The 22,937-nt window shown below is 45.0% G+C and overlaps 1 protein-coding gene across 2 annotated transcripts; it reads left to right on the forward strand.

Annotated features, from left to right (window-relative positions):
• Positions 1-18,618: 18,618 nt before the first annotated feature.
• Positions 18,619-19,475, forward strand: LOC115401698 (platelet glycoprotein Ib beta chain-like). Of its 2 annotated transcripts, XR_003932987.1 has the most exons (3): positions 18,619-18,703; positions 18,773-19,045; positions 19,157-19,475. XR_003932987.1 is itself a non-coding variant. In XM_030109995.1 (2 exons), exons 1-2 carry the CDS (start codon positions 18,625-18,627, stop codon positions 18,955-18,957), a joined length of 264 nt encoding a protein of 87 aa, XP_029965855.1. In that variant the 5' UTR covers positions 18,619-18,624; the 3' UTR covers positions 18,958-19,475. The 2 variants fall into 2 exon arrangements, 1 of the variants encoding a protein (XP_029965855.1); XM_030109995.1 differs by having other exon boundaries at positions 18,773-19,475.
• Positions 19,476-22,937: the final 3,462 nt, after the last annotated feature.

Here is a 22,937-nt window from a genome sequence, read left to right on the forward strand (position 1 = left end):
GAGTAAGTGAAATTAAATTTCTTGGCGTGATTCTGGACAACAAAATCTGCTGGAAACCTCATGTGAGCTACATACGAGCAAAACTGGCAAAATGCACATCAATACTGTGGAAAACTAAGCATATTCTGGACATTAAGTCACTCCACACCTTATATTGCGCATTTTTTTTTACCTTATCTGTCTTATTGTGCTGAGGTCTGGGGAAACAGCTACAGAACCACTCTACAGCCTATATGCACGATACAGAAAAGAGCAATTTGGATAATAAACAATGCAGGATACACAGACCACACAAACCCACTATTCATAAAATCACACTTGTTGAAATTCATGGATTTGGTCAAATTCAAAACAGCACAAGTAATGTATAAAGCAAGAAACAATCTACTGCCAAATAATATACAGAGTATGTTTGCAGATAGGGAGGGTGGATATAATCTAAGAGGAGACCTGAACTATAAAAAACCCAAGGTTCGAACTACTCTGAAAAGTATGTGCATGTCAAGCTGTGGGGTGGCTCTGTGGAACAATCTGGAGACAGAAATAAAACAAAGTAGCAACATAAATCTGTTTAAAAAAAGATACAAAGAAATAATTCATAATAAGTATATGGAAGAGGAAGCCAGTAACTGTGGATGATTGGGGGTGGGGGGGGGAGAGAATTGTGTTTAGTGTTATGCATGTGGTGTAAAGTGATATATTGTTGTTATACTGTAGTTATGTTATTGTATAGTATATATTTATGGGGATGACTCTGTGGTATGTGGGGGCATATTTTGTGTATTTATAAGGATATCTGCACGGTTTATGCATATTATATTTGGTCATATTGTGTCATTATATTACAGGATGTTTCTTGAAGTATGACTTTAAAACTTAAAAAGGGGTAGGAATCTTTAAAAAAAAGTCTTTACTTCCTCCTACTCCTTTTTTCGAACTATGTTGATGTTTTCTTTTGTTTTCTTTGATTTGTATTAACTTTTTTTTTTATCATTTTTTCTTTTGTATGTACAAATTAGCTGCATACGTTTTTACAAGTTCGAAAAATAAATTCATTCATTCATTCAAAGTTACCTTCAGCGTGGGCAGGGCAATAACAGTAAAACTGGCTGTTATCTGAGTGTCTGGATAAAAGAAACAATAGTTTATGCATCGTTTCATCGTGAGGGGGCGTGGCCAGGTGACTCTCGTTGAAATGTATCAGTTTAACAAGTGGTTTGGGACATGAAAAACCTGTGCAAAACATGCTCCTGGACACGATTCATTAGATTCATTTATGTGACTCATAACACTAATTGCTGAGACTGGGTTGGATATTTGGTTTTCATTTGTTCAGCTGAAGAGGAGCTGCAAAAAGATGAATGCACTGCTGCCATCTAGTGGTTATATTGTCTTCTTGCAGTCTCCACACCGTTGAACTCTTTGGGTTCACCCAGGAACTCTGACAGAACACCTTTTACACAATGTTCTAACACCTCTTTCAGGAGCGTTTCCATCAACCAAGACATGTGTCAATACATTTTCATACCTAGAAACAAGAGTATAATGACATACCTGCATGTGATGATTGACATCAATTTGTTGTGTGTCAGGATGGGTGTTTTCTGTTGCTTCACTCTGTGTTTTCAGAGTTTAATGCAGTGGTCTGTCTCCTGGTATATCATGTCTTCTCATGTTATTGTTCTATCTTGTGCCAATTTGTGGTTTTTGGTCTTATTTGTCTTTCAGAATTGACCCAAACCATAGGATAAGCCTAACCCCACGCTAACCTGAACCCTGCCTTAACCCTAACCCTACCCCCCCTTAACCATTGGATGCATAAGTGGGGTCAAAAACGACCCCAAAGGTTGTGGTTCTTCAATGCCTTTGACAGTAAAAGTTTTTATACTGTCATATTCCAGGTATTCCTTGTAAAGCACGTGTTGCGCGCGTCCAATCGTGGACCGGGGGGGTGGGGGGCGTCCAGTACAGTCACGGGACCGAGGGGGGGCGTGCGTGTGTTGGAATCCAGTCGTGGGCCGGATTGGACAGTTCAGCAGGCCAGATTCGGCCTGCGGGCCGCCAGTTGATGATCAATGCCTTAAAAGATGCATTACAGATGTTAACCAAAATCTTTACGTGTCCTGCACGGAATGTAGTACCTGTACTCTTAATAACTGGAATGAATAGACCTCTTTATCTTTCATTTACTGAAGTGTCGTAAAACGAATTCTCGGCTTTTCCCGTGCCGAATAAGTCTTGATATCAATTTATCAAGTTCCTGGAATTTTGATTTTGGGGTTTCTGATGGAAGGTTTTGGAACAAATATAGTAATCTGAGTAACACGTTCATTTTTATTGTTTGTCCCAGTCCTAAGAAAGGCAACAGATTCCACCTGGTAAAATCATTTTTAACCTGGGAAATTCGGGGGTCATAACTTTCTAACGTAATCGTGGCCAGATCTTCCGGAATATTTATCCCTCAATATTTAAATGCTTTTGAATCCCAGCTCACTGCAAAGTTGTCTTTATAGGGAAACTCCGAATGTAATTATTTGGGTTTTATGGGTATTTAGTTTGGAGCCTGATAATATTCTATACTCCGTCAGGGTTGTGAGCAACTCTGGAAAAGAAATATATCAAAATATCTTCTGCAAACAGAGCTATTTTATGTTCTTCCTGGTTAATCATGACTGCCTTCATGTTCTCGCTCTGTCTGATCCATTGACTTCGGGGTTCTCTGAAAGTGGGAAATGACAGTGGTGACACAGGGCAGCCTCATCGACATCCCCTCTCTGACTCAGAAGTGATTGTTAGTCCTCCACTAATCTCTACTTTAGCTGTTGGTTTGTAATAAAGTGATTTTATTGTCCTAATAAAATCATCATGGAACTGGAATCTCTCTGATACCTTATATAGAAAAGACCAGTCAACAGAGTCAAAAGCTTTCTCTGCATCTATGTATTTGTTTATGTGGTTCATTTCCTGTTGTGTTCTTCTCACGTTATCTTGAGTTTGTCTCCCTCTTATTAAACCTGTTTGACCCAGTTGAAAAGTATCTGAAAGGATTGTTTCTAAATGTTTAGCTTGAATTGATGTGCAGAGTTTATAATCCTGCTTCAACACACTGACAGTGACAGGACCCTCCGTCGCCTCACTCTCCTTGAACCTTTTGGACGCCCAACATGCAGACTCCACACAGTAATCTGGTCAGATGAGTTTATGCTTTAAAGCATTAACCACAATCTGCCACTGGGTGGCGGTGCAGCGCCATGGCAGCATCAGGGATCCTCCTCAGCCTCCTCCTCCTGCAGACTGGTACCACAGGTAACATGGGTGTGAAGGGGGAGGATGGAGAGACATGATGGGGGTGTGGAGGGGGATGAATGAAGGGGACGTGAGGGAGGTCTAACAGGGGAGGAACCATCAACCCAAAGGCAACGGTTCTTTTTTCCAGCAGGCGATGGTTGATTTGACTTCCCTGCCTGAACTGCCTTCTGGGGAATAAAGTGTGCTTCCAGCAGCCAGGCCTGACTGGCTGTCCTTACAATCAGCATCAGTCCAGACGGTGGTTTGGTTTCACTCCAGACAGCCCTCAAGCATTTTACACTTCAGGTGAAAGGCCAAAATAGTACTGCTCTAAAACCCCGAGGACACCTGCAGGAACTTTAAGATGTTCTGCTTTAGGGAAAGAAAAGGTGTTCTGGTATCTATGGTCTGGTACTTGTTCATCTGTTTTAGCCAGGCCAGGTTCTTAGATCACACATCAGAGTTATGATGTGAACTCAGTCCAGGACGTTTGGGTTGATCACCACTTCCTCACAACATGTGGAAAGACTGCCAGAGACCGATCACCATATTTAACCTTAAAGGTGCATTAAGGAGTTTTACAACCTTAAAAATACTTATTTTCCACCATAAATATGTTACACATTTTTAATGATGTGTACAATGTGCCCTGACATATTCATTACAAGTTCCTCTAACAGCGCTAAACTGTCACTTGAAAGTCACAGTGCCGGTCCGACACCAGAGTTTTTTGGGGAGAATTTGAAAGGAATGACGTAATGCGCGCTCCGGCTGTTAGGTTTCGTTTTGTCCGCCATTACTCCGCCAGATGCTTAGTGAGCAACAACTGAGCAGGATCTTCCAGAAAGTAAGAACAGACTGGCTTCTAGCACTGCCACAGCTCCACACAGACTCCACCAGGGAGAAGACACTTAAATCTTACTTGAGCGCTACTAAAAGAGCGAGGAAGGAGTTCCCCTCTTCCGTGCACGTCAGCCACAGGCACGAGTTTTTCACTAATCGGCATTACGCCCAAGGCCTGCAGGAGGCGCTCTTTCACATAAAATGTGCAAACTCCTAAATGTACCTTTAAAGTTATCTAAAAAGAGTGTATCAGGTTTAAATTTAAATATCATGGTTGCTTTATGGTGGCTCAAAAGTCTAACAATGCCAAAACACACACTTCCTGGTTCAAGAACTTTCAGTTTCTGTATTTTAAGAATGAAAATTCACACAAAAGAACAATACAACAGTGTAGTGGTCACCAGTGTTGCCTCATGGTGAGAGGACTGAATGTTCAGCTCCAGGAGTTTGCATGTTTTTCCTGTATGCATGTTTCTGTCTCCAGGTACTTCAAGTTTTCTCACATTGTCCAAAAACAAGGATTTCAGGTTAATCTGGACAGTGATGGTTAAAAAGGTGGACGAGGGATCAGAAGTTCACAGGTTCAAACCCACAGCTGCTCCATCACACCTCAGTTTGATGATTGTGTCATCATGAACCAGAAATCTTCACATGGAGCCAGTCAACATGATCAGATGAAGTGAGGACACTGAAAGCCTTCAGGACTGGATTCCATATGAACATACAGTTAAAGAATATGAGAACAAAGGCCAAATGTGTCACCAGACACCTTCTCACCATGATCCATACACTCCCCCCTGTAGTCCTCTGGTTCAGGTGTCTAGATTCCCACCATGCAGGTCGTTGCTATGTTCCCTTTCTGCTTCTATCATACTTTAGATAAGATATTTAACGATTTCCTGTGAGCCATGAAGTAAAGACTTTACTGTTAAAATTGATATTATCTATTTAAAATTAACTGCTGACAGTGGATCTTCACTTACTCTGCAAAGCATCACACCCCCCCCCCCCCCCCCCCCCCATATTATCTGTTTCCTGCGTGTGCTGGAATGTCTGCTGTGTGAAATGAGAAACCTGAGTCGTGGAGCGCTCACTGCTCCACACCTGATCTGGTTTCACCAGGAGTCTTGACCTTGCTGCAGTGTCCTTGAAGATCTTTGATTCTCTGGCTTCATACAGTCAGACGTGCTCTCTGAGATTTAAAATGAAATAAATAGAATAAATTTGAGCAAATATGATGACAAATTCACAATTGTCTTCTATTCAATTCGAGTCAATTCAATTTTATTTCTATACTTCCAAATCTGTAACAGGTCTCAGATTCAGAACCCATTAACAGATAAGAAATCCTGTAAAACAGGATGAAAAGATGAGACAGACGACCGATGCTTCTGGTGCAGTCTGGCTTCTTCAGCAGAATCTATTTACAATTCCCATAATATTTTCTTTCTTTTCCATATTCCCATATTTTCAACATCATATCAAAAACACAATCACGGTTGATCACAAACAGTAACAATTCAATCCTGTTTTCTTCTTGAAACAACACAATATCATTTTACCACAAAATATGATCTTACATCCAGTATAGTACTGCATTAATATGTTCCTCTTCACTCAGATTAACTGTTTTATCACTCAGATCAAATCTAAATCAATGAAATGTAACTTATTTAACCTTACTTTTAAGTTGAAATTAATGACACGAGTGTATTACTCTTAAATCTTGGGAAGAATGTATGAGCTGAAGACAAAATTGATCCATTTTTAACCATTTCAAACAATCATGCAAAGATATTACTGTAACTCATAACTTATTTACACAATCAACAACATACAAATCCATAAGAATGATATTTAACCTAAAACAAAATGTGCTGGAGCCACAAATTAATACAGAATTCTGGTCACAAAGAAAAAACTACAACGCAGCGCCATATTCTGCCACATGTGACGCACGAAGGAAACACGTTTCCCATTCATTCAAAAAACACGGTCAAATCTACTGAAAACATGAACAAACTCAAATGATCATCTTCTTCCAACATTTAATCACAAGTTTGAGTAAGTTTTATGAATATATTCACACTCTACTAACCTGTAAAACAGGATGAAAAGATGAGACAGACGACCGATGCTTCTGGTGCAGTCTGGCTTCTTCAGCAGAATGAGGAAGTTGATACTTCCGTTTACACGGAGAAGCAAGGCGCCACTGCCTCCTACTGGTGGCACTGAATAAGTGTCTCATAAATGTAATTGCCTCACATGACAAGAATTTTCTTGTCTCTTAGAGGAAGCAACAATTAATCATTTTGGATTACATTCACAAATCTACAGAAATAATACATTCAAAATAAACAAAACTTCATAAAATGTGACCGACATTTAATGAGAGTCACACAAATAAAACACATTTGTTTCAAGATACTTTTATGAAAAAAAAAAAAAATCAACATGAGAAAGAGGAGGAGTTGGTAGAAAGACTTTTTATCTTCTTTAACCCTCCTATCATGTTCCGGGTCAAATTGACCCGTTTCAAAGTTTGAAGATCTAGGAAAAGTATTTAAAATTATTTTTTCAGGATGAAACTTCTTCTGCTTGCGTTAATTAGTGTGATCAACATATAAAATGAAAATGGGTCATTTCACATATTTGCAACCACCCCCGACATCTTTTTTATATGACAGAGATACTGTTCGGGTCAATTTGACCCGGCAGTCAAACTGGATGTAAAAGGGTGTCAGAAATGTCAGATTATTTCTTCATTTGCATTGAAACTGTGACACATACTTCAACACAATCACACACACACACACACACACACACACACACACACACACACACACACAAACACACACACACACACACACACACACACACGTACAAGTGTTTTGACTTTTGACAAGAACCATTTATGTTCTCGCAGGAAAACTCTCTTGAGCTAAATTCTGATTGTAATGATTCTGATTTTGAACCACATGAGAGGATTTATATTCCCATTCCCCCAAGCAAGACATTCATGTCAACAAATCGTAAAAATAGAGTGGTGCTCATCCCCAAATTTGCATCAGGCAGACCTGTCTGCAGGAATCATAAAGAGTGCCAGGGCCTGCTACTATGGCAGTGACTGGTGTGACAGACATCAGGTCAGCTGTTGAGCTGGTCAGGCTTAATTCAGAACAGAAAATCATTCTGGATCTGGACTAATGTAGGACTGAGGGGTGTTTTTGGGGAGAAGTGGAAGGAGTTGGATTAAATACATTCAGGAGTGTATTTGGGGCTCCTCATCCGGGCTGGGGTCTGTAGGTCAAAGGATGAATCGACAGCCAGTCTGTGGGATGCAGAGACAGGCAGGACCAGATTTTGAGCCACAATGTCTCAGGAGACTTTTCACATTTTCTCCAGAGTAAACCAATTTGATTATCCAAGGACAAGGGCTGGTAGACAGGAGAGACAACCTGGGAGCTGTGAGGACAGTGTTGGACAAGTGGGTAGAACCACCTCCACTACTGTATAACCCAGACCCTCATGTCACAGTGGATGACAGGCTGATGGCATTCAGAGGTCACTGCCCATTTAGGCAACACATGTCTTCCAAAACAGCTAAATATGGGCTAAAAAACTGGGCGGCATGTAATGCGAACGCCATTGAACATGCTGGTTTGCACAGGAAATCCAGTTGAAGGAGCCCCAAAGGGAAAATTTCAAATGTTGTTTCAATGTCATCTACAACTGTTGTTGTATTTGTTGGTCTTTCAAAAGCAGTGAAGTGGTGAAGCAATTAAAAGAAATGCTTGAACATGTATTTTTTCAGAAAAAAAACGAGTGAATTGTCCTAATTGAACCACGACCTGTGAGAGGTAAAGAACACCATTGCAATAAATATTGAGAGAATAGTGAGTAATGTTAATAATGACAGACTAACAATGATTGTTAAGATTTTTTTGGTTTTGGACATCTTTTGGATAGTTAAACATGCACCGGGTCAAATTGACCGGGGAACATCATTGCTGTTCCTAAAAAATGAACATAACAGGAGGGTTAACATTTGAAATGGTGTCATTTGATGTTCCAGTTTCGTAACTGACTTCTGATGAGCATTTCTCAGTTTGTGATGAAATTCAAACTGACTTCCACATTGAGTGGAGCTGTTGGAATTGCACCGGCAGACCATCAGCAGTGCAGTCACTCCCGCCGTGGCATCGATAAGCACTGGGTGTATTGACAGGAGAGGTTTGGGGAGACCCTGCTGGAGGACGGACTCCATCAAACCCCATCAGGCGACTATTAGCTTTGATCTGATGGCCCAGAGCCAGAGCTAACAAACGCTTCCACTGGAGGAACGCCATCCAGAGAGAATGACCATCTGCTGCTGGGGGAGAGGATGTAAACAGCTTCAGAGGGAAGGAGGGAGGGAGAGAGAGAGGGAGAGACACAAAGAGAGAGAGAGGGAGGGGAGGAGGGAGAGATTTTGATTTTACAAACCTTTATTTACAGTGAACTCATTCTGTCACCTTTTCTCAGTCCAGTCAGGTAAAGTGTTCAGTGCATATTCCTCTTCACAGGACAGAGTATCACGGGAAAATCAGACACTGAAGCCATGTGCAAAGTACAGTTCATTATCTTTAACCAAACACATCACATCTCCATAGCACCTCTTCTGCTGGAAGGTTTTCAGGTCGTTCATGGCTTTATAAAACAAGAACTCCAGACGTCTCAGGTGCTTCAGAGAAGGGACATTTCTTGGACACAGCAGGACTAAGAACAGACAGGAAAGCACAGGAAGCAACCGCTGGTTGTAGAATCCTCCACTGGAGGGAGGCAGTCCGTCTCTTCATGGGCGGTTTGTGGAGGAGCCTCCACTGTGGCTTCATCAGCTGCTGCTGCTCTGGCCGTCCACACCGTGGAGGCTCTGCTGCTCAGTCCCTTTTTACTGAGACATTTCACGATGTTCCTGTGGAAGGTCTTTTAGTCCGTCCTGTGGAGGTTCAGTGGTTCTGTGTCTGCTCCAGTCAGCAGAGATCCTCTCAGCTCCCTGAGGTCTGGACGGAGAAGGGTCTCTGGGAAGAGATGGTTGGTGTTTGGTTCAGCGGTTCCTCTGCTTTACTGTACCAAGAGGCTCCTCTCTCCTCCAGACAGCCCTGGTCTCCAGAGCTCCAGGACCTTGGGAGCCAGCCTGGTGGACTCGCCCCCCTGCAGACGTTCAGCCTCACCCTGTTGATGAGGGGTTCCTTTAACAACCACTGCAGAGACTCAGGATCTTTACAAACATTTCTTTTTTTTAAAATAATGTCCAAGTTTTTAAAATACTCTGATAAAATGGAGGAAACCATTTAAATGTAAGTTTAAGTTCTGTTAAAAACAGGGCAGCAGCCAGTCCCAGGATTCACTGCACGCCTGTGGACGGACCTGGACACCTCTCTCCACAAACGGCTCTCAGGACCGGCCAGAAACCTCTGAGCCCTGAAGGTTCTGCTGGCCAGGTGGATGAGGCCCTGTACCCCCCTGTCCCCATGAGCCCCCGCCCACCGTGTCCCCTCTGCTCTCTCGGTAACTAATAATGTTCCCACTAGAACCAGGTAAAAACAAACCTTCCATGCGTGTGTGTGCCTTGTGGAGTCGGGGTTCCAGGGAGAGTGTGTAGAACATACCAGACAGTGCACAGCCTTGGCGAATCCTTCTAAACACACAGGAGCACACAAACACCACTATTCTTCAGTACACTCTCACTGTCATGATGCAGAACCTTGATCTGGGCTATGAAATCCACGCCGAACCTGAACCTCTGCATGATGTTCCATGATGCGGTCAAAAGCCTTTTCCTGATCAGTTAAAATAAGACCAGCATCGACGCCAATAGATCTGGAAACCTCCAACATGTGGAATCAGGTCGGTGTGATCGACCATGGACCTGCCGGGTCTGGTCCCAGTGGACCACCTGCTCCACAGCCTCTCTCAGCCTGGCTGCCAAGGCTTTGGACAGGATCTTGTAATCGGTGCAGAGTAAAGACACCGGGCGCCATTCGTAATGTCCTGCAGGTTTCCTTTCTTTGGCAGGAGGATGATGACAGCTCCAAGGCAGGACACTGGCAGAGAATCTGAGGACAGACATTCATGGAAGACCTCCAGCAAGTCCTCGCCAACGATGTTCCAGAACGTCTTACAGAACTCTGCAGTGAGGCCGTCGATGCCTGGAGACTTTCTCCCCTGCATACTCTGCAGGGCGTCTTGGATTTTGTTCACATGAGGCCTTTCCAGCTGTGAGCTGGTCTCTTCTGAGACCTGAGGTGGTCCACTGCAGAACCCGTCCAGCAGGGAGCCGTCCTCTCTGGACTCTCTGGAGTACAGTGCTGAGCCGTCAGGCTTTCTCTGCTGACGCCTATCAATCATTTCCTGCTGTCTTTCCAAAATATTGGATATCCAGCATTCTGCCAAAATGTGCTGCATGGAGAACAGAGTGTGTGTTGGCAGTGTGTGAAACCAACACACTTTACCGAGATGTCACGTTATTAAACTGTATGAACGACACTTCTTTGGTGGAAAACAAAAATGTATTCACGATGCGGAGGAGGAACAGTTGAGCCCCATGTGGGGCAGAACAGAGGGTGTCTCCTACCAACGCCGTCACTGGCCGGCTTTTTGTTGCTGTGGTACAAACCGGTTCTCATCTCTGTTCCACTCAATACGAGGGCGTACCCAAAAGTTCCCAGAATTTGACTGTAACGTTTTATTTCTGACATTTCAAAATAAAACATCACCGTCGCCTTCAAAATAGTCTCCATCCGCATTAATGCAGCGCTCCAGCCGTGTCTCCCACTTCACCAATGTGTCATCAGACTCGTGCGTAATTGTGCCATTTTTTGCTGGCTGTGATTTTTCTGTCACCTCCTCCACATCTGCAAACCGCTGTCCCTTCAGCTGCTTCTTCAACTTGGGGAACAAGAAAAAGTCACTGAAGGCTTCATCTGGTGAATCAGGCGGATGGGAGAGGAGATTCACCTCATTCTTCTCCAGAAACAGCGTGAGGCGCAGCGCCGTGTCCGCTGGCGCTCTGTGGTGGTGGATCAACCGGCTCCACTCCGCCACGACGCTCTGCTTCCTCCTCACATCCTCACGGAGCGTCTTAGGACTTCCTGTAGTAGTCCTGATTTACAGTCTGACCTGGAGGGACAGACTCGCTGTGGACGAGACCCTGGACAGCCAAGAAGCAGCTCAGCATTGTTTTCATGCTGAGCGGACCTGACGCGCCGACATCTGGCCCTTTTTAAACCCCCGGACCACTCATGGACCTGAGTCTTCCTCAGAGCATCATCCTTGTAGGCTTGCTGCAACAAGCTTAGTGTTTCTGCTGCTGTTTTTTCCAGCAAAAAGCAGAATTTAATGTTTACGCGCTGCTCTGGCTTCACCGTCAATGTCGCCATTTTGGAAAAAATCGCAGACCGCTGCTGCACTCTGTTACTATAGATAGCGCCTGACAGGCGTCAGTGTCACTCTGTGAGCTCAGCTTTTTCACAGATGTGCACGAGGCTTACCTGCAGCACATCTGACGGCCAGAAGTCAAAACTCATTTTTATTATTGTTTTATGACCTAATTCCGGTTTCTTTTGGGTACCCCCTCGTATCTCTGTGAAGGCTCATGACACTCTCCCACTGTGTTTGTGTGTGTGTGTGTGTGTGTGTGTGTGTGTGTGTGTGTGTGTGTGTGTGTGTGTGTGTGTGTGTGTGTGTGTGTGTGTGAGCCAGGTTTGATAGAGGATCTTTCTTCTTCTTCTTCTTCTTCCTCTGCTGATAAAGGAGTGGGTCCAGTCAGCTCCGCTGTCTCTCCATCGCCTCTCTCCTCCGCCGCTCGTCTCCATTAATCCTCATGTGCTGCACATCCAGCTCTTCCCTCCATCGCTCCGTTTCTTCTGGCTCTTCTCAACTCATCAGGCTCCTCCACCCTGAATTCCTCCGCCTCTCTCCAGACCTCCCCCGTCTGCTGCTGCTCCCGCCCTCTCTGACTCCTCAGTCGTTTCATTGTTGTGTAACAGAGAACGACATGTTTGGCAGCTCCTCTGCTTCCCCCTCTCATATGGAATCACAGTCCTGACCCACTTCCACAGGCAGCCCTGCTGCTTCCACATGTCTGAGGAACAGTCTACTGCCGGAGAGCGTGGCGAGGACCTGACCACCTCGCCCTGCCAGCACGAAGCAAGCATGAGCACCGAAACACAGCTGGGCCGCTTGGATCAGTGAATAATGAATTAGAATTAAACTGTTAGAATCTAACAGTTTCATATAAAGCATGCAAAATAAAGCTCCTGTTGACTGTACCCAGCTGTCCTCTGCCATATATCTGTACATTCCCTCTGCAGTGAGAGGAAATGACCCGTCTGTGGTCAGAGGTGGATCTTCACCATCCAGTTGTCTCAGCTGATGTTGCTGGCCGGAATCCACAGAAACCAGACTGCAGGGTGTGAAAGTCTCCAGACGGTACGGGAGTATCATCCATGCTGGACGTGAAGCCTGCAGCGCGCCCTGGCAGCGCGATGCATCATTCAGCTCAGTGATTTATTTAAGGCGCCACTGGCTGCAGGGTATTATTAGAAGCTTTTGTATTTGTGGTTTACTCTTGATGCATATCTGCCAAGAACTGCTCCGTCTCTGTAACTTCACATTTACGTTCCGTTATGTTATTGTCTAAGATGGTTCAACATCACACCAAACAGTGCTGACTACATTTAGTCTAATAAATATTATTTCAGTTCCTGTTCTCATTATCCACACGGTTCTTCGTCACTGAGTGATCCTGCAGCTCATTTGCTTTGTGATGGATGAAACCTTTTAATTACTTTCTGCTGCTGCCTTGAAGACAAAACACAAGTCAAAATATTCTGGAGCTGCTGGTCGGAGACAAGCAACAGATTTTATTCCTTGCATTCCTGGACTGGTGGTTCGCTGTGGACGCTGCTGGTGTGACGTCGTCTTCATCCAAAAATGATTCACCATCTCCGTAAGAAGATATAAGCTTAATGTCAAAGTTGAAGCAACTGGTGATCAAATTGGAGTTTACAAAGACATCAAGTTGACAAAGGCTGTTTGTTCTGCTTTCTAGTGTCATCAAAGTTTCACCTGCTGTTTGCACTGAGTTTACCAGGAAATCATGGCAACAATCACCTTCCTCTGATTTATGCCCAGACATCACATTAAAATTTACTGGATCTTAAAACTTTTCAACCAACTAATCACCGAACTGAATGTATTCATCAGTCATCCCAACAGAATGAGTCTCATAATATCTCTGAAAACCTGTTTTCACCTTAAAAAAAGAGTTCTTTCTGCTCCCAGAGAGAAACAAAGTCCAGAGTGATGTGAGTGTAAACGTATCCAGGAAAGCAGCAGCAGCATGAACACACACCGGCAGCGCTGATGTGTCGGTGTCCTCTGGATCTGGGCCATGATCTGCGGCTGCCACATTTCTCTGGACTCTGTGACTTTGCAGGAGTCGCAGCGCCGGAGTTTCACGCCCTGCTTTCACTGTCTGCTGGTGTTCAGGCTTCGCCGCCACGCCGTCACACTCCCGAGTCTTTAAAGCTGAGAGCCGCTGCCTGGGTCAGAGCACAGGAGGAATCCTGCAGTCTGGTCCGCCTGGAAAGAGCCCCGGATCAGAAACAGACTTTGTGAAGCTGGAGAATCAGAGTTTGGCGCCTGGTGGCCGGTTAAAGGCAAACCCATCTGACTGACCCTCAGTCCAAGCCAGGCCATCGGGAGGAAACCTGTGCTGTCTGAGCAACATTTGCAGGATCAAGAGTTTTTCAAGCAGGATGTCAGCCTGTTTCAGTCAGTATGAAGCAGCTGTGACATGAGCTCCAGCATCCTTCCTCCCGCCTGACTCCTCCAGTGAAATCAGCTTTAACGTGAGTGGGAGAAAGCAGCAGCGAGGGAAGTTATTTAAAACAATAATCAGGCATTTGTTTGTTTGTTTGCTTGTTGGGAGTGTCACCGCAGTGTGTAGGCACTTGATTTGTTGCTCTGCAGTCCTTTTGATGTTTGAAGGGATTGTCTCTGCACACGTTGGGTTGAAATGGGATTAGCCACGGATGCACTCCTGATTTTCCACAGGCTTTTGTGTTTGGCAAAATGATTTAGGAAACTAGTTTTTCTGAATGTGCTGCCATTGGAAGTTCTAACTTTAGTGTTCCTGGGGAGGTTTTAGAGTTTTAAAAGGTACAATATGTATTATTTTCAGTATACAACTCATCATCCATCCATCCATCAGCGTTCAATAACATGACTGCAGGGTGTCTGTATGTTAACTTTTCATTCCCCTTCTTTCATCGCAGCAGGTTGCAGTTTAACAATTCTGTCAAAGAAGCAGCTGAACTAACTACATTATATAGTGGATATCAATGTTTGTATTTAGTGCAAAGTGCTTTACAAACTCTACAAATTAAAGCTTCAACTTGCAGGGAGACTTCCCCGGTCGCCCGTCTTGATGCTGGCGTTGCTGTGGACGGTGCAGACGATGGACGCCTGTCCGGATTCCTGTAAATGCTCCAGGAAGTCCGGGCCGGAAAAGTCTGAAGTCAACTGTCATAAGAAGGGTCTCCGTGTCTTTCCCTCCCAGCTGCCCAGTGACGCCTGGATCATTCAGCTGGGTGAGCCATTCTGTGGATCACTTGTTGATGCTTGTCTGTAAAGCTGGACGAGCAAAGTCAAGATAAAGATTTCTAAATTCCTGTTCAAAACAGCCTCATTAGAGCACACTGCACTTTCAGTGCATTTCACGGTGGATCAGATAAGGAAAGGACCAAGAGAAACATCACTCAGGAGTGTTTCAGTGAAGGATTCGGCTGTTTTTACAGCAGACAAACTGCTGGAAACGGTTTTGTTTTCCTGTTTGCCTGTGTTCACCACGGAGGGATTTAATGGACTCCGACTGAAACCCCACCAGCTCAGGATGGAAGCTGATATCATGAAGTCGGATGTGTTTAAATCCAACCTGATTAAAATAAATTAGCCACAGCAATGCACTGTGATGGATGATCTGTCACAAGTTTGAAGCTGTGGGCAAAGAAAGGCAGAGATAATCAGAAAAGATCCACGCTCTAATCAGGAGGACGACACAGAAAATACCCAAAATAATTTAATAGTGGAGCCAGGTGAGGAAAAACCCCTGACGACAGTCACAGCAGCATCTCTGCTAAAAACTGAGCCGATCGGCCAAACCGCTTCTTAAACTGCATGAAAAACAGTTTTTATCTACTATAGATCAGCTTCTCTCTCTCTCTGTGTGTGTGTGTGTGTGTGTGTGTGTGTGTGTTGTTAATGACACCAGGGGAGAACGGCATCACCGACCTGAAGCCTCACACTCTGAGATCAGTCCCAAAGATCGAGAGTCTCAACCTGGAGCGAAACGCCATCAAGTCCATCCATCCTGGAGCGCTGGCCGGAGCCGAGCAGCTGATGCTCCTCAATCTTTTCGGGAACCACATCTCCAGCCTTCCGCCCCGAGGCTTCCAGGTAAAGAGCCGCCATGCAGGACCTCTCCACTGAAAGCAGAAAGCAGACAGACCGGCTTCCCGTGTCTGCAGGAGCTTCTGAACCTGCGCTTCCTCATGCTGGGCCAGAACCAGATCGGCACTTTGAGACCGGAGATGTTCAGCGGCATGAGGAACCTGTCGGACCTGGACCTCCCTCTCAACGCGCTCACCCTGCTCCCCTCCAACGCCTTCAAGCCGCTGATCGCCCTCAAAGTGCTGGACCTGTCGCTGAATCGCATCCAGAAGATCTCCCCGAAGGCCTTCGCCGGCCTCAGACAGCTCCTCTTCCTCAACCTGGACAACAACAGGTGGCAGAAACTCGCTTCCTCCAGACTGTCACAGTTCCTCATCAGTGGTACTAAGAAGCACATTTTCAACTCTGCAGTTCAACCCGGGCTTTTCCCATCTTGATCAGAGGATGCTCACAGAAAAGAGGAGGAGTTTACAGCGTCACCTCAGTATTTTGGCATGTCAGGGTTCAGAATCCTCACTGAGCTTAATTTACTTTTAAAAATGTACTGTAAAAAAACCTCTCCATTGTAGTGCCTTGACCTGGAACAGCATAAAACTATTCAGCTGTTATCAGAAAACAAACTACTTTAAAGGGCTTACATGTGGATGAGTGGCGTTCACTGCAGACTGCTGACTTTTACTGGTTACTGTCCAAAAACTCTGATTTGGGCAAGCTGGGTTTTTTTTTTTTATTTTTATCTAATCTATTTAATCAGTTAATTTATTTATCTATTCATAGATCTATTTGTGGTTTTTTTGTGCATTTCCCTCATCGACAGTGAAAAACAGAAGGACAAATATCATTAGATCAAAAGAAAGTCACAGATATGAAATCACAAACTGAGCCTTTATTTCATGAAATAAGAACAGAAATCACTTTATTTCCATTGCAGTAAATCAAAGAATGTTAAATGTGCTTACTGTTCAGATTCAAAATCCTTTTTTGACAGAAATAAAAGTAAAGTTTAAATGTTTTTTGAAGATGTTTCAAGCAATGTTTTTAATTGATAAATTTACATAAGAAAACTGATGAGGCTTCATTTCAACACAGTTAAAACACATAAGAGATTTCTTTTCAATATGAATTGGTGAACTACTTCAAAAAAATAAATACAAATTATTTCTTGCACATAGATGACAAAAAAATTACATTCACATAATTTTAAAATGAAGTTTAAAGTTTGTGAAGTGTTTCAAGGACATCAGTGCAAGTTTACCAGACCAGCTGAACTCGTCTGTAAATAGAGTAAACAACAGAATAATGAACATCAAATAACATTTACTCTCATTTTCAGTGTCTCTGTTTTTAATCTTAAAGCCTCTAATGAATAAATCAGTGTTGGTTTCCTGAAGTGAGGCTGGAGTCTGGATCCTCTCAGTCTGGCTGCTCTGCAGACGTTACTGCTGCTCTTCACTGAGACAGTTGTGCTGCTTTGACTTGATTCCTGCCGTCTGAGAAGACACTTTACCACCAAGTTGATCTGAAACAGGTGAAACTAAAACAGGTGAAGATCTTCTTTGCACAGAGTGACGGTTCTGAAAGACTGCATGATCCAGGAAGCAGCAGTGATTCCTCCAAATGCTTCTTCAGAACTCTGCTTTGAGACTCCAAACCTCTCACAGTGGGTGAAACGTCCCCCACGTCAGAGGTTTATGGATTTTACACACAAAGTGAGAGTCAGGTTCTCAGTGGAGAAACAAGCCCTCCCTGTTTTCTGACCATCGAGATGCCTCGCTGCTGGTAGCTGACATCAGTTTTCCTGAATCAATCCCTCCTGCTCTCTGGAAAAGTCCTCTTGATTGACCAGTCGGTGGTAAAAGAGCAAACGTTTCCTCCATGAATGTGTCGCCACTGAAAACCTAATCCATGTCCTAACTTTCTCCTGATCAGACTCATCAGAGGACTTTTATGAATCATTTCACAGCCCAGGAATAAAAACTGCTTTACAAGAAGAACTAAAACATGAATAAACAAGAGTTTAGAACAATCAAAGCATAAAGCAGCTGAAGCCTCCTCTCTTCCAGTAGTTTCCTGTAACTCACACATTAAATCTCAATATTCATCTGTGTGGTATCTTTCACAAAGGACCTGTTTGATAACTAACACTCACTTCACATCCCAGCATGCCACCTGCTGCCCACCGTCACATGATCTGAACCAAGGAGAGTCTGACTGGCTTTCTGCACCAGTCAGTCATTAATTGGTTCATTCAACTGCATGTTTTCAGATGTAGAGAGAGAAAATACACAACAAACAGTCCTGATGAAGCACTGAGCGCTGGAAACAGATGAACATCAAGGAAATCTATCAAAGGTCTTCATCAACATCACATTAAGAATGGCTCAAACTTCTAAAACTGGCAGTAACGTTTCTATAATGTTAAAACAGCGCTTCACAGAAAGAAATATATGTTGAACTGTATGAATTGCTTCAGCTTTTATTTGATGTTTTAAGAGGTTTTGGCTCCTCAGACGAACTGGATTTGTCTTAAAGTGTGTAGAAATGGTTCGCCTGGCTGCTCCTCTCAGGTTCACACAAGGAAAACTGAAGTATGATCACAAACAGCTTCATGTGGTGTGGAGCTCTGCTCTAATATCAGAATAAAAGACACAGAAATCTGTTTTCTGCAGAAATGAAAAACAGCAGATAGACGATAGATCAGATATTCAGCTCTACGCTGATGAGCTGACGTCTTTATTCTCTCTCTGAACCCAGCCTGAAGACTCTTCCCGCCGGCGTCTTCAGGCCGCTGCGCTCTTTGGAGATGTTGGTTCTGGACAACAACTTCCTGTCCACGCTGACGGCGTCGGCTCTGGAGGGTCTGATCAACCTGCAGGTGAGAAGCCCCTCATGTGTTCATCAGTTCACCCTGCAGCTAAAGCCCTCCGCCGTGCGCTTCAGGAGCTCTACGTGAGGAACAACCAGCTGGAGCTGCTTCCTGCTGATGTCTTCTCCAACATGCCCAGACTGTCTCAGCTGGCGCTCAGCGGGAACCGCCTCAAGACCCTGGACGGGACCATGTTGGTGAAGATGCCCGGTAGGATGAGGACGAGCGGCGTCCGCCCCGCCGTCCGGCGGCGCTCTGACGTGTCTTTCTCCGCCTCAGGGCTGAAGAAGCTCGACCTCCACGACAACCCCTGGCACTGCGACTGCCAGCTGGCCTCCCTGGTGCAGTGGATGGGGCGGACCGCAGCCACGCTGTCTCCGCGGGACGCCGTCAAGTGCGTCAGTCCCCCGCAGCTCCGGCGCAGGAGCCTGGGCGGCCTGCAGGAGGACGCGCTGGTCTGTTAGACCGAGGCCTCCACATCTGGACCAAGAGCGCAGACTACTGGACTTCTCTGTTCACTACATTTGGTTCATCTCTTCTAAACCTCGTCGGGTAACAGACTCCAAGGTTTTGTCCCCCAGCAGCATAGAAGGGAACTCGTCCTTCATGTGACCAGAGGCAGTTAGCTCCTTTAACCTGCTAACAGCTGCACGTCTCTGACAGGAAACATGGCTGACAGAAGGCAGAGTGTGGCGTGGGCGTCTTCCTCTGCCGTAGATAAAACCGGAGCAAACAGGAACAACACCACAGCAACACGAGCAGGATGTTTCAAACAGCTGGAGACTGAACATCCTGAGGCTCACCTGGAAGCAGAGAGGGAGGCGGACGTGCATCAGCTGTAGACTGTAGGCAGCCCGGTCTGAGACAGTCTCCACTGGAAAACAACTCATAACACACTGTTTTTTACTGAAAGTGGAATAGAATTATTATATTCTACAAATAGAAAAACAAGGCCACTGAAATATATGCTTCAAAGCTGTTAAATAACCAGTGTGAGCCATGTGAGTGGACTTTTAAATCTGAAATTTCATTTTAAACTAATCAAAGAAAGAAATCACTGAAGGTCCAACACTGTAGACTGTAACAGTACAGGCTAAGATTTAACGATCTGCTTGATGTTAATCCTGCTAAAGTGTCAAAAGCTTGGTTTTCAGTTGCATGAAGAGACTCTGGAAGAGGAAAGCTGAGTGATGCTGCAGCAGGTCTGCTCCTCTCGGTCGGAGCTGCTTTTCACCTCACAGAGGATCGGCTGGAGTCGGACTCCACCCGTCTGCTGTCCGACGCTCCAACTCCTCCGAATAGACCGACGATGGAGCGAGAGAGCAGCTTCAGGACGCCGACATGGAGGGTGGGAGTGAGGCGGGGGGAAGGACCTTCACCAGCATGGCTTCTCATCAGCAGAACACTGTTTCACCAGAACCTCCACCTGTTTTAAACCTGCTTTGAACGGAGACAGAATGAAAGCAGAGGGACGTTGAGGCTTTACTGGAGTCTGTAGCTCCTGGTTGTTCTCCATTCACCGTCCTTCCCTTTAAAAACCTGTTTCTCTTAAAGAGCAAGGCCTGTTTTTACCATTCAGCCCCATAAGCAGCATCTCCACTGTTCACAGAATGTAAAGATTTCACGCTCTGCAGAGTCTCTGATGAGCTGAATTTAGACGGCGGTGGGTAATACGGCGAGGACGCATCAGGCTCTTTTCCTTTGACATGACGACTGTGTTGTGTGTGTTTTGTTCTCTGGCATTTCAGATTCCCTGCAACATGCGACATGCATTAAATATCACGTTTTATGCTTTGGTGCAACACTGTGTTCAACATTTGCGCTCTGTTTAAGTTGAATGATTCAGGATCTTTGTGGACAGACGGGGAAACATTCTGGGCAGACAGAAGACTCTATACGCTGATGTTAATAAACCGGTGAGCATTTCACCTCTACAGATCCCCCCATGACCAGTCGCCTTAAAAATATCAGTAAATAAGATAAACGTTGCATTTGATTGGTGTATTAATGCGAGGGTTTGCTGCTCAGAGATACTGTATGTCTCAGGGTCATTTGGACTGTATTTCAGTAGAGTCTCACTGAAAGCCTTGTCTGAGGAGCAGCAGGGTGACTGATGTGGGCGGGGCTTATCCACAGGTGAATTACCACATAAAGAACAGACCTTTCTGTGCTCTGGTTCTGGAATAGCTAAAGCGGCAAAGACGCACAATATGTCAATTTGAATGTCTCACAGCAGCAACATGCCTCTTTTCTGCTGCTAACAGGAGGATTTCTGCCTGATCTGCTGTGTTCGCTGCACTGCGCTCCAGTCGGCTGTGTTTACCCACACAACGTTTCTCCACAGCCGCTTTGTGCAACAACTAACAGGAACGCTCAGCGAGACCTTCGTCTGCCAAGGCAGCGCTCTACTGGACCCAGATAAAGAGCTGCTGGAAGCCCTCCCTCTCCCTGGATTCTGGCATCAAATGAAACGTTTCATTATTTTCTGGAGGCGTTTTTACATTTTCATTCCTTCTGGGTCTCATTGAGTCGTCCATCTTCTTACCTGAGAGAGATCCGCCGGGCTTGAGTTGGATTGACGAGTATCAAACCAGCAGCCAGACCACCTTGTTGCTGCCTTGCTGCAGAAAACTGCATCTGTTTAGTCCAGACAGACACCAAAGTCATGCACAGGAAGAGTCACTCATGTTCTTTAAGTCAAGTATGACGACAGATAGAGACTCCTGTCCAAGTTAACGTACTAATTAGACTGGAAAGACGTGCACAAATCTGTGAATATGGTTGAGAGCATCATTCTATGGAAGTTACAAGTAGAAAAAAACTACCAATGACAGATATAACATACAGTATGAAACATGACTGGGTCCCTCATGAATTTCACTGACAGAGCAGGCGTCAAACTCATTTTACTTAGCAGACGCTTTTGTCCAAAGCGACGTACAACAGTGGGGACAGTTCAGGGTTCAGTGTCTTCCCCAAGGACACTTCTACATGCAGACAGTGGGAGACAGGAATCGAACTCACAACAGCCAGATTGTGGGACGACTGCTCTCCCCACTGAACCACCGCCGCCCCATTTAATTACAGAATAGAATAGAATAGAATAGAATAGAATAGAATAGCTTTACTTTTATTTTCTGCAGTTTATTCAAACCAACATGAGCAGTCATGAAGGAAAAAAGTGGAATCTGAACTTTCTTTGTGACACTGACTTTCTTCAGATTTCCATTCCTCTGTCCGTCCGTCTTTTTCTGCAGTACAGAGACACCAAAGACGTCCAGACGTCTCCGTCCAACGTCTTCCAGCTCTTCTGGCTGGAATCAAGTCTCTCCCTGACCAAACCAGAGATATGACCTCTCCAGAGGGTTCTGGACTGATCTCCTGGCCTCCTCCCAGTCAGACGAACCACCACCCCCCGACACACACACACACACACACACACACACACACACACACACACACACACACACACACACACACACACACACACACACACACACACACACACACACACACACACACACACACACACACAGCAGTGTGCGTTGTGTTTCTCAGATGACTGTAAACAGACTTCGTGGTCAGAGGGAACAAACCTCCTCTTCTGAGCATTAATGCATGGAAAATGTGTTTCAAATGAATAATTGATTCTTCATCATTCCTCCTCCTGTCCTGCAGGGACAAGGTGTCCCCCTAAACCCAGAAGCTCTCTGGTCCCCTGCAGGGTGTTGCTGAGCTCTCCCTGGATCTGCTTTCTGTGCATCCCCTTGGGTTCTAGGTTTTAGGGTTTAGGGTTCAGGTTCTCCCTCATGTTTAATGAAGTCGTGCTCTGGTGTCAGATCTCAGGTGTCCTCCACGTCTCATTTCACCGTTTCTGGTTTCAGTCATAAGACACTTCACAAAATCTTACTCAAGCCTGACCATTGGTTTGGTTCTGAGAGCGGGAGCCTCTGTTCTGGTTCATCTGAGCCCACTGAGGGCGTCTCCTGGAGTGTTTCCTCCTCAGGGGAAACTGGATGAGCTGCAGTACACCCTCACCTGGGGCGGCTGTGGTTCAGGGGGGAGAGCAGTCGTCTCTCAATCGGAAGAGAAGAGAAGAGAAGATAATCCTTTATTGATCCCCAGAGGGGAAATTCAGGTTTTGCAGCAGTACAGGGCAAAGAACAACAAGGGTAGTGACATGCATCAGGTTCAAAAAATAAGATAAAATAAAATAAAAAATAAAAAATGACACATATATATCAGGACAAAGCGAGGGTGACGTATAATAAACAAAACAAAATGAGAGACAATGACCATCCAGAGGGAAAAGTGAGCATAACGATTAGTACCAGGGAGGTCAGCGCAGTGATGGACTGTGGCCTCCACTGCTGTTTCAGAGTCTGATGGCGGTGGGCACAAAGGAGCGCCTGAAGCGCTCAGTTCTGCTTCTGGGTGGGAGGAT

This window comes from Salarias fasciatus, chromosome 15 (genome assembly GCF_902148845.1).
Source record: "Salarias fasciatus chromosome 15, fSalaFa1.1, whole genome shotgun sequence".
NCBI classification, from domain to species: Eukaryota; Metazoa; Chordata; class Actinopteri; order Blenniiformes; family Blenniidae; genus Salarias; species Salarias fasciatus.